The sequence below is a fragment of the Colias croceus genome, chromosome 22 (assembly GCF_905220415.1).
Source record: "Colias croceus chromosome 22, ilColCroc2.1".
Lineage (NCBI taxonomy): Eukaryota > Metazoa > Arthropoda > Insecta > Lepidoptera > Pieridae > Colias > Colias croceus.
In genome coordinates this window covers 3,783,059-3,795,612 of record NC_059558.1, presented here as the reverse complement: position 1 = coordinate 3,795,612, position 12,554 = coordinate 3,783,059, and the positions used below count along the sequence as shown (strand labels likewise).

The 12,554-nt window shown below is 31.5% G+C and overlaps 1 protein-coding gene across 1 annotated transcript in view; it reads left to right on the top strand.

Annotated features, from left to right (window-relative positions):
• LOC123701685 overlaps nt 1-10,671 on the top strand; it is a 95,069-nt gene extending 84,398 nt beyond the window's left edge. Inside the window, exon 9 of the mRNA XM_045649187.1 lies at nt 10,295-10,671. Coding sequence (XP_045505143.1) covers nt 10,295-10,426 — 132 coding nt within the window. The 3' untranslated portion in view covers nt 10,427-10,671. The remainder of the gene's footprint in view (nt 1-10,294) is intronic.
• The last annotated feature ends 1,883 nt before the right edge of the window (nt 10,672-12,554 follow it).

The following is a 12,554-nucleotide window of genomic DNA, read 5'->3' as shown; positions in this document are numbered from 1 at the left end:
CACTGGATACGTTTAACAAAAAAAAAAAGATCTTTCGCACCTCCACCCTTTAATTTGTCTCATTTTTTTTTTTAATCTGACGTAAATTCAACCCTTGACAGCAAATGGGGGATGTTGACGTATGTATGTACGTATATACGTATATAGGTAGCTCATAGCTATGTCTATTTATTTGTTACATTATAACTCCCAAATTGAAGATTGTAGAGTACGAGGTTTTAATATTAAAAGTTAGTGGCCATAAAATCAAACGTCGCCGAGATATTGTTTCTTTTTTATATTTTAACGACAGTGTCAAAATCTCTCCTCAACATGTTAAATGTTAGTAGTATTTTCTATATCACTTATTGAATAATATCCACGGATCTAATAACCAGAAACTTATGGACTACTAGTTACTACTCAGTAAAAATAACTTGTTTTATAATTTTTAATTCAACACTAAAACTTTCATTAACGATACTAAACAATAAACATTAAGTCAATAGGCATAAAGTATGATTAATTAAGCCGCTGTTAGTCAGATAATCCCAGATTAGTTTTGGAAATTACACAATGATTTATGTTAGAATCAAAGTTTATAGTGAACTTGAGAATCTATATATATACATATAATAAATCTGTAGAAGGGTCAATTCTGTACATTGAAAATATTGAAAAAATAAATAGCAGGGGGTGTTACTGGATCAATACCAAACCCAAATATGTGATTAAAAAAATTTTTGTCTGTCTGTCTGTCTGTCTGTCTGTCTGTCTGTCTGTCTGTATGTGAAGGCATCACGTGAAAACTATCGGTTCGATTTCGATGAAACTTGGTATAATTATACCTTATTATCCTGGGCGTAAAATAGGATACTTTTTATCCTGGAAAAATACGTAGAAAAAAATTAATCTTAATTTTTCAGTTTTATCCATATAGACTTTGTTCCGTAGAACCGCGAACACACGTTGCGTATTATTATAGGCCTAGCCGTATTTGGGAATTGGGTCCAATAGATATTTATAAGATGTTATTGACAGAGGTACTCAAAATGGAGAAATAACCATCCACGCGAAGACCGACATCCGCGCGGACGGAGTCGCGGGCGGAAGCTAGTCAACAATAAAACATTATCCGATGTAATAAAACAATATATACAGATATATTTCTGATATAAATAATATTAAATATTAAAAAGTAAGATGTAAATTGTACTTATTTGAAGTGAAACTTCTTTAGGCGCGTTGAGAGTAAAATTATAAGGTCGCGTCAAGGCAAAACTGACACGTTGGAGTAAGGCGACGATTTTGGTATCTTTGAATCTTGATGCGTTTGCTCGGCACACACTCTCTTATTTTTTTTGTAACTATATTTAAGAGTGCTTTGGAAATAAATGTTTATTATTTATTTCGTTCTAAACAAATAAAAATGCATAATTTAGTAGAGGAGTAAATAAGTGAAAAAATATATTGCCATTACTTTCACAGTATTATAAAATGTTAAATTGTTAACATAAAAGACATGAATAGAGTAAAAATTAAAGGTTTGTTTTACTTGAAAATCGAATTATACAAAAAATACGATGGATAGGCGTTTTTCCAAAAATATTCCAAGAAATAAAAAGTCAAAACAAAATGGGGGTTAGTTAAAATTTATGTTGTGTAAATAAATTATTTTATATTTTCAATTATTTTCACTGTTTTATGAACTCTATATTTGAAAACAATTTCCAATTCTAAATACCTAACTTCGTGTATAATTAACAAACAAAAAAAACGGCTTTCTCATTATAACTACTGAAAATCTGTATTTATTTTCTTTTAAGATACGAAAGTAAACTAAATACGAATTTACTTTTAAGTTTTACTATAAAGAAATCGAAAATCAAATAAGTTTTCGTTGAACTTTACTATAACTGAAAAAATTAATTAACTCGATTTCTTTGAAATCTAATTTAATAAATTTAAATCGTTGACTTTCTTGCCTAACTAGGTATCTTAATTTTTAGGTATCAATAGATATCGGCTCAGTTGCCCGCTTTAACATAAAAAAGAGCGTATATGCCGAACACACGTGTCAGAAGTGATACTTTTTGGCATGATATTCAAATATACAAAAATCGCAGTTTACTCTATGACGTGACGGTATTGCCATTACGCTATCTTAAATTTTTACTCTCAAAGCGCCTAAAGAAATTTCACTTTAAAAATATACCGGCAATTTTACCTACTTATTAATAAAATAAGTTAAGTCCTCCAGATGGCAAAATACTTCAAACTCAAACTCAAACATTCATTTATTCAATTAGACTACTATTTAGTAGCACTTTCGAATCGTCATTACATAATTATTTTTACATTTACCACCGATTCGGAAAGCAGTGATCTATGGAGAAGAACCGGCAAGAAACTCCATAGTTGCTCTTTTAAAATCATGTCGATATTACATAATATGTAACTTATATCTAAATACATAATATATCATAATATACCAAAGAACTTCAAATATGATACTATCTCAATACTTCAAGTCAAAGGACCCAAGTTTTACTGGAACACGCTTCAATCTTTTAGTTTGAACAAGATATTTTACCTGATAAATCCACTAGAGGTTGTATTCCTTCAATAGTTGTGACTATAGATATCCAGTATTATGTGTAGTTTGTATGTTTAAATGCCCAATCGATTAACGAATTATGTAGATTTCCTTAAAACCTACTAAATTAGAGCCCATGGCTTTGCTCACATGGTTAAAGGAAATGCACACGGGAATGAAATGTTTCACTGCGGTCAAAAGTAGCCTACGTCACTCTCTAGCCTACTACCTATCCCCAGACAAAAAAAATTATAACGTAAAATCGCTCCAATGTACTGTGTAAGAAAGATAACAAACAATCAAACCAATATTTTTCCTTTTCTCGTACAAAATGTATCATATCCACAAAGAACTCAATATCGCGCATCAAACAGCTCCAAAATTGCAAACATTATAGCATAGTTCCTTATATATCGTCGTAAACAAGGAATCTACGTCACATTTTTAGGGTTCTCTACCTAAAGGTAAAACTGCACTCATTATTGAGACTCGCTGTCGGTCTGTTCATCCGTCTGTCACCAGGTTATATATCATGAACTGTAATAGTTAGACAGTGGAAATTTTTAAAGAAAATAAAGGAGAATGGCAAACTCCCATAGGACTCTGAGCCTGTGCCTGTAGTCTGTACAAATTAGTCGGTAATTACCGATAACTTATTTATAGACCCGTCTTCATCAATGAAAATGATGTCGCTTAATTCTTTCTTTCTTTCTTTCAAGCCTTAATTCACCCATAGTCGGGTATAGGCCTCCTCATGTTTTTTCCATTCTTTTCGGTCTTTGGCCAGACGCATCCAAGATTTACCCGCTGTTTTAGAAATATCGTCGGACCACCGTGCTTTCGGTTTGCCTGGCATACGTCTACCATTCCATGGTCTCCATTCCGCCACTTTCAACGCCCATCGCCCGTCGCTCCTTCGGCACATGTGGCCTGCCCATCTCCACTTGAGTTGGCATACTTTGAGAACAATATCAGTAACCTTTGTACGTTTTCTGATAGTTCTATTTGGTATGTGGTCTAAAAGGGAGATTCCGAGCATGGCACGTTCCATTGAACGTTGAGCTACTTGCAGTTTGTGAGTAACTTTTTTAGTCAACGTCCACGTTTCTGCACCGTATGTGATCGAAGGTGTGACGCATTGATCGAACATTCGCCGCCTGAGAAATAGTGGGATTTTCTGGTTTTTAAGGATATCGGCAAGTTTACTGAAAGCCGCCCAACCTAGTTGTATTCTTCTGTCTATTTCATCTGTCTGCCCATCCCCTTCCAGTTGTATGGTACAGTTGTAAACCATACAACTGTCGCTTAATACCTCTCCCCAATTTGATGGAAGCATACAATGGATACATATTTGTTTATAATTTTTATTCTTCACAAAACTTTCCTTTATGCGTCAAAATATTTATATAATAATAGCCTTGTAGCAATGCATTTTTATCTAAATTAATAACATCATTATTTCAATTCCGTAGATATATGAAAAATAAATAAAATATAGATTTCATGGATTTGGAAAATCATTTCTTTGCAACACATTCGAATATTGTCAAAACAAGTTATTCTTTGACATTGTCAATCGTTATGATACCGACGTTTGATCTCGACAAGATCTCGAAGGCCCTTCTCCCATTACGCTACCGGTATCCTACACGTCCGCGACTAGTAGGTATAGGTGGTCGTTTTTGCGTCGCGTTTCGCGCGTATCTCTTCGGAAGAAAGATAAAAAATTCTTATCATCATGTTGTAGTTCTCGTGCGGCTATAAAAACTCTACAATTTACTTATGTTTCTTTCAATATATGGATGAATCCAGTACATCCTACTTTTACATCGTCACTGGAATCGCTCGACATAGCGTCCGTCTACAAAAACGAGGCACAATAATGATGAATTTAGTCATTTTTCAGTCGCTTAATATGCGAGCATCGGGCAGCGAGCAAATATCTAACTAGTATTCTACTCGAGTATCGTATTCTAGAAGTATCGAAATGGGAGAAGGGCCTTACGGTTTGTGTGGATTTGTAGATAAGGTTGATAATATCGGAAACATTATATATTATTATAATTTTATAATAAATAGAAGATATTTCACACTTCCGATGCTATATTATGATTTAACGCAATATTTTTTTCTCTTATTTAATGTTATTGCAATTAAAATAAAATAAACAAATAATGTTTTATTTTTAAGATGGTTTCAAAATCTTATTGAAAATGTTAAGAAGCCTCTTATATTATATTAAAATAGTGTACTGCTGTCTGCATTTATTCAGCCTAAATTATTGCATTCATATTCGATTAATTTCTTTTTGAACTTCTAGGATAATAAAATTATACAGATGAATACAAATAAAATAAAACGATCCAATTACGACATAAATTTATTAGAAAATTTTAATTTAACAGTTTATAATAGCGTAGTTGAAAATTTGGCTCAAAACCATCATCCCTCACCAACATAATAGTAACTTGTTCATCTGTAAAATATAAAATTTATAGATAAATATTTATATTTAACACATAAATAATATTAACCGTGAACCGCTAAATCAATTGCATTGCATCCTTTGCTTATTAACTGTAATAAAATATACAATGATGCACATAATATAATATAATAATACAAGCTAAAAATACAAGTGATACAAATTATCCGTTCCGTCCTTAGTTTTAGTTCCGTCAGTTTCTATGATGTCTTAAAGATTTCTCAAAAGGCTTCGAATTGAGCAGAATAATCTTGTAGAGCTTTTGGAGTCTTTTGATTAGAATTTTATTGCACTTCACAAATAACAAAATATTACTAAACTAAAACTAATAGCTTTAACTATATAAAAACATAACGCAGATTGATATTTTCTTAGGATATTTGTTATCCAATAGATTTATAGGACTTTTAAGAACATAATTAAAAATTATCCTCTTGAAAACACACAATTTATATTTATTTTGATAGAAATATTATTTTCATGATTGATGATTGATGTCAAATGTCAAAAAAGTAAATAAAGAGGTTGCCATACATGGAATTTTGGATTCCATGAATATGTAATTAATAGAACATTAATTAAACGATTGATATAAAAAATATCGAATTTGATTAAAATTAAATTAACTGCCATGTTTTTTTATGCATAAAATTTGCTTTTTTTATATGCAATTGCAATTGTAATAATGCGAAAATTAATATAACTAATTTTAATTTACTATCTATTCCCTAAAACTAAGCTAAATTTCTTGGAAAAAGAAAACTAAATTTTTTAGGTCTATACTATAGATACTGATTGGTTACTGATAATCGTTAGTTACCGACCGATTTCGGTCGATATCGATGTCGATTAGTGTCGAGACTACGCCTACTGATCGTTACACTGATGATTTATGGGTGATTAAATAGATAAAAATATACAGACTCTATGAATATAATAATTATAGATCTTTTCTATGGGATAGCAGAGATATTGGGATATTGATTAAGATCAATTTTGAATATAACGTTACTAAGGCCCTTCTGCCATTAGGTACGATACTTCTAGAATACGATACTCGCGTAGAATACTACTTAGATATTTGCTGGCTACCCGATGCTCGCATATTATGCGACTGAAAAATGACTAAATTCATCATTATTGTGCCTCGTTTTTGTGGACCGATGTGATAATAATAATAATTCATTTATTTATTGCAACAACAGTTACGTCGTTATGTCGAGCAATCAGCAATTCCAGTGACGAAGAAGCTCTTGCAGTTTTTCTTTTTTATAGAAATAGAAGACACCAACGTAAGAGTAAGAAGTACTGGATTCATCCATATATTGAAAGAAACATAAATTGTAGAGTTTTTGTAGCCGAACGAGAACTACAACATGATGATTAGATATTTTTATCTTTCTAACGAAGAGATACGCGCGAGAGTCGAGACGCGATGCAATAGCGACCGACACGGTGAGTAGTGCTATACTAGTCGCGGACGTGTAGGATACCAGTAGCGTAGTGTGCGAGCCTACATAAAAATGTATGTGAGATACTCCGCGGCGACTAGTCTCCGAGACTTGCAGGACACTTGAATCGCCTATGCGTATCGTAATGGGAGAAGGGCCTAAAACTTCACTCAAATGTCAAACAACAAACATAAACAAATCACTCATCACTGACACAATAATTATGATTAATAATTTGACATTTTATTAATGGCCAGCTACCTAAATAAAAATGCTATAATTATTATTGATTAAATAAAACATTTTTTTTTTTTTTTTTTTTTATGCAATAGGAGGCAACAGAGCAGACGCGTCACCTGGTGGTAAGTGCTCCACGTCGCCCATATGTACCCACAGTGCCAGAGACATTGTGAGTATGTTGCCGGCCTTTCAGGTAGGAATATGCTCTTTTCTTGAAGGTCCCCAGTTCATAGCCGTTTGGAAAAGCCGCATGAGGGAGTTTGTTCCAGATGTCTGTAGTGCGCGGGAAGAAAGACCTTTTAAAGCGCACAGTTGTAGATTGCCAACAGTCAAGGTGGTGAGGGTGGTATTGTTGACGATGTCGTGCTGTACGGTGGTGGAACTCGGCGGCGGGTAATGTTCCAAACAACTCTTCAGAGCACTCCCCATAGTAAATGCGATAGAGAACGCATAAAGAAGCGACATCTCTTCGCAGCGCCAAAGTATCGAGCCGATCGGTGAGACTTGGCTCGTTAACAAGTCGTACAGCTCTCCTTTGAATGCGGTCAAATGGAAGAAGGTATTGTTGGGGTGCCCCGCATGAAACATGTTTTTATTTTATAGAATGATCTAAATAAATTAAGATATGTGTTAAAAATAAGTTAAGTTTTGCTTCTGATTTATAAAGCATTTGAATTCAATAAAATTAAAAATAAAATATAGACATTCATTCGTATTAATCGATATATTCGACTTTTTTACTCCTGACAACACTGACAATCTCTGCTTGATAAGACCGGTAGTCATAGAAATCTAAATAACAATGCCGGTAGTGAACACATTATCTTTTTTTTCAAAGATTTGTTTTCCCATAGAATCAGAAGTAAATATTTTACCAAGAATTACTAAAAATAACATAATGAATTTTAAATATATTATGATTTCTGTAACAGTTAGGCCCAGTTTCGCCATTCTCCTTTCTGCTGCTGCTATAATAATAAATAATAAAAAAGAATGTTAAGCAATGATTAGCGTGGTCAAAAATGTAACAGTTTTTACAGAACCTGCGGATATACGGAACCCTTAGTATCACGAGTCAGGCTCGCACTTGACCGATTTTTCATGAATAGACGACTTGACAGATACCTGGATTATGTGATAATCTTTCATTTCGCAAGCGCGTCACGGTCTCAAAGCGAGCTTAAATTTTGCTTCATAGTTATACTTGTAAGGTTCTTGGTGATTTATTAGGACCAGTTTAACGAATGAGTTTTTTGACTCTGGCATAAAATTGCGAAGTACACTATAAGCGTACTTAAGGAATGTACTACAGACCTTAGATTACAAAATAACTACAGACCATCAAATGAAAATAACAGCTTTTCTCTTTAAGAGTGTAAAGGTCCAATTCCTTTTTTTAAATAGTGATTACTTAAGGCAATTGATTGAAAATGAATGAACCTTTTTCTGTAATATAATGTTTAAAAGACCAATTTCAGATATAGTCAACCTTTTTTATATTGATATTGAATCTACCATAAAAATGCAAGATGTGGTACTTGAGTAAAATTACAATTATAGAAACTTTAACAGCTGTTTTCTTCGTTTAAAAGTACAGTTTCAGATAATTTAAACATTTATAAATATCGAAAGAAGAATTGAACAGATTTAGTGCTGTCTAAATTAAAATGGTCTCAGATAACATACACCTTATGATTAATAATAAAAGATTAAAATAACATATAAAAACACTGACAATATGAACTAGAAGCATGAATAATTCTCAACGTTATCATATGAATGGAAAAATAAAACATTAGTGTCTGGAAAACAACTGAACCGAACAACAAAAAGGCAAAAAAATATCATTAAACCGATGAAAAGGGAACTATTACTGGCTTTCCACCGATACGATTTGAAACTAAAATAATATTTTTTAACGAGAAATTCACTAAACTTTATGAATACAGATTTCGAGTTTATGAAATTTTTCAAATAACAAAAGGGTCGGTAGTTTCACGTAGTTTTACTTTTATTATACTACCTATTCCATTCATATCCTGAGTCCCTACTTGTGTTAACAACACATGCGCAATTTTCTATTGTTCTGTTTATTTATAGACCTTTTGTATCTACGCATACACTATAGTTATGATCAAATATTCATATTTAAGCAGGTTATAAGTATTTTATGTTATATTTTTCTCTTTTCCTCTATTTATTATAACCACGTTGTTTAGAAATTATTTAAAACGTAGACATTATCTATAATATAAGTTATTAATGGTGCAGGAATCCTGTAAGACCATTTATTATTTTCGTAGGTAGAAAATACCTGACTAAGATCAGTACAAGTTAATTTTAATCGTCGGTTTTTTAACTGTTTCTTTAGATTCTAAGATTGTTATTACAATAGTACCTTATAAGATACGACGTTGCATGAAATATAAAACCGTGTGAATACCAATCTCTTAAAAGTGAAAAACAAAATACGTAACAAATAAACAAACTAAGTTTCCCCATACATAACAATATGAAAAAATATGAGCGCAAACAAAACCTCAAAAAAGTGCATTGAAAATTTCATTCGACACTTCAATTATTTTTCGAACAACAAAAAATGTTTGGTAAACATAAGAATGTCACGAAATTATGTTTGACGTGAAGCATTGATATTCTGACGAGGAAAATTCATAAGGGGTGAGTGCGAAGGGCATGTGAAATAGAGCATTATGCTCAAAGTGAATATTAAATATAATAAGATTCGAGCGACGTTATAATTGTGTTTCTTTGGGACACAAGTTTTATATACATTCTTACACGTGTTCTGGCTTTACCTTTCATTGAAAGGGGCTTAAAACTCTACCTCTACGCCTCAGCTTTATGCCATAAATATATCTAATTCTACACTTTAGATTACATTTTAGATAAATACTTCGATTTATGTTATATCACTTTAAAGACGGTCTTTTTAAGGCTTCTAATGAAATAACAGTAAAATCATAAAACGTGCTTTTTATACTAGAATAAAATTAAAGAATTCTAAGTTCCCAACCTATAGCTTGAGCTCGAAAGTACTCTAGGTCAAACGATATCTGATTTTTCCATCAGTCGAACTGCTACAATAACAAACAATTTGATATTGTAGCAGAGACACATAATATAATGATACTGATAATATTATGTAATTATTACAAATCAAATGTATTTCTCAACTCTAGCACGTACTTATTACAGAATAAATAAATAACTATACAATAAGTTCCCTATACTTACTATTTAGTAATAATAGTAATAGTATTTTAATAAGTTAATATTATTTTACTAGTTATTTTACTGCTTTTTTCGTGGGTTCGATTTCCACCCGGGAAAAATATTTGTGTGATGAACATAGATATTTGATCTGTGCCGGGGTGTAGATTATCTATATAAGTATATATTTAAAATTACATAATGTGTTTATCAGCCATCTGGTTTTCATAACACAAGCGAAAGCTTACTATGGGATCAGATCGTTCCGTGTGTGAAAATTGTCCTGAAATATTTTATTTATATTTGTTACAGGAAGCAAAACCGGCAAAATTAGCAAGCTCAAGAACTCACATCTCTCTCAGCATCGCACGGGAATTGCTACAAAAGATATGTATTAACGATATTTCCAAATCGAAGTCCTGCGAAAATCTTCATGTACTTTAAATATATGGAAAAAATACGAATTTAAAGCTAATATATCACGAAATGACTGTTTTATTTCATTTATTTGAATTTTTTTTCAATGTTTTAGAACTTATACTTGTTTAAATTGTATAAAAAGCGTATTGAACCCATTGAGATAATAGTACTACGTATGGAGGAGACACCACCAACAAAATCTGTGCGCCATTTTTTTGCTCTAACTAAGTTTTAAAACTTATTATCTATTTAGGTACTTACCGATGAAAGTTATTCCTTTGCACTTTTCCGTATTATTTGTGCAATATCGTAACACACACGAAGGTATATTTGATGCGTTTCACTTTAGAACAAATAAAAAATGAGCGTGCAGTTACGCCATATGGCGTATGTTGAGCGGAACATAAGTGATGTAGACGGTGTCGTCTCCATATGTATATCTCAATGATTGAACCTGTGGATTGAACCCTTGAATGTCCGGTAAATTGCACTCGATTGTATTATAGTGCCATCCTACAGTATTGAACATTGATTCACCATATTTTTGCGTTACATAACAAATAAAACAATTGCTTTTATTTGTAGAAATATAAATGTGAAGCTTTATTTTTATATGGTGTACCAATAACCAAGCCGATCTTGGTCAATTATACGACTATGTATTGCATATTTACAATTCAATTTGCGACTATGTATAGCATTGAAATTGAATAATCGACACATATTTTACAGTAATTTTATTTACCTTATAATTTAAACAATTTAAAAATACATTACAATAACTTAATAAAGTATGTGATTAAATAAAAAATTCTTACTAAAGTATTTACGGAAAAAAATGACTTGATCAAAATGGATTTGAGATTTTAATTCGTTTAGAATAAGGTTTATTCCCTATTGTTATCTTTTGTACACTCTCTAGTCTTTAGGGTATTTTACTTGTGTATTTTACTTTAAAAGTGATTATAAATTTTAATGTATATCTAGTCAATAGTATTAAGATGCCATACCTTCCTATTTCTACTTATAATACGTTTCTATATATTTTATCAACCCTTTATTAGATTCCCTTTGGAGGCGAAGAGAAAAAAAAACGTCTCGGATACAGAAGGCTGATCACCTACTTGTCCATACAGAAAATCGATCAGTGAAACAGATGTATAATGCATCTACCCCTTAAACCATTAGGGGACATGGGACTTCACTTTTTATTTATTCAGAATTCAGAAGACCTATAAACTCTTAGCTATATTTTTAGTAATACGATTTCTACCAAGATTGTTGATTTTGGGTATTTTTCTTCGTACTAGAAATTTATCGTTCGTTGTATAAATATTGACGGATAAAAAGCCAATTCTTGTTTGGTTTACGGATTCGATATTGTACCGTTTTTCTTACAAAACTTACACAGAAAAACGATCACAATTTGGTTTATTTGCAGTTCTTTCTCCAAGTTTTTATTAACTGAAAGTTCACTTGAGGAAACGATATTTTAAATAGGGAATAATAAAATTTCGAGTTATCGTTTATTTTAGTTTTTTTATTAAATGTAAAATTTAAATGTAAATTTTTATAGATTATTGAATCAGATATTAAAAACATGATTCATTTATTCAATATATTTTATAACATATAGCTCCAAACTTCAGCGAAATAATTTATTACAGAGTAATTAATCGTATGAATAAAAGATGGAAAAAATGGCTCTTACATATTTAATTCTTTTTTAATGAACTTTGGTTTTAATTACACAGAATTTTAGTAAAAATCTCTCGTGTTTCGACAAACTGAATTGTGTGCCTGTTTTATAAAGTTGGTGTTTTTGTATTTACTTAATTGAAAAATAAATATAAATAGGTATATGAAACTGCTATTTATCATACAATATTAATCCCCGTAAAATGTATTAGAGGTCTTTTTAAATCCAAAAACAATAACCGTAGTTAATTCTTTAAAACTAATTAATATAAGAGAAACTTATTTTAAATTTCACATGGCATACGGAATGTGACATCCATCTCCTAGACTATAAAAACTCATAGCAATTTTCTTAGAGCGAAACAATTTCCAAGATATACATTCTGATGCAATGTAATAACGAAAAAATACCGCACGCTCCTGTACCAATACAGAACGGAGAACCGCTAATGTA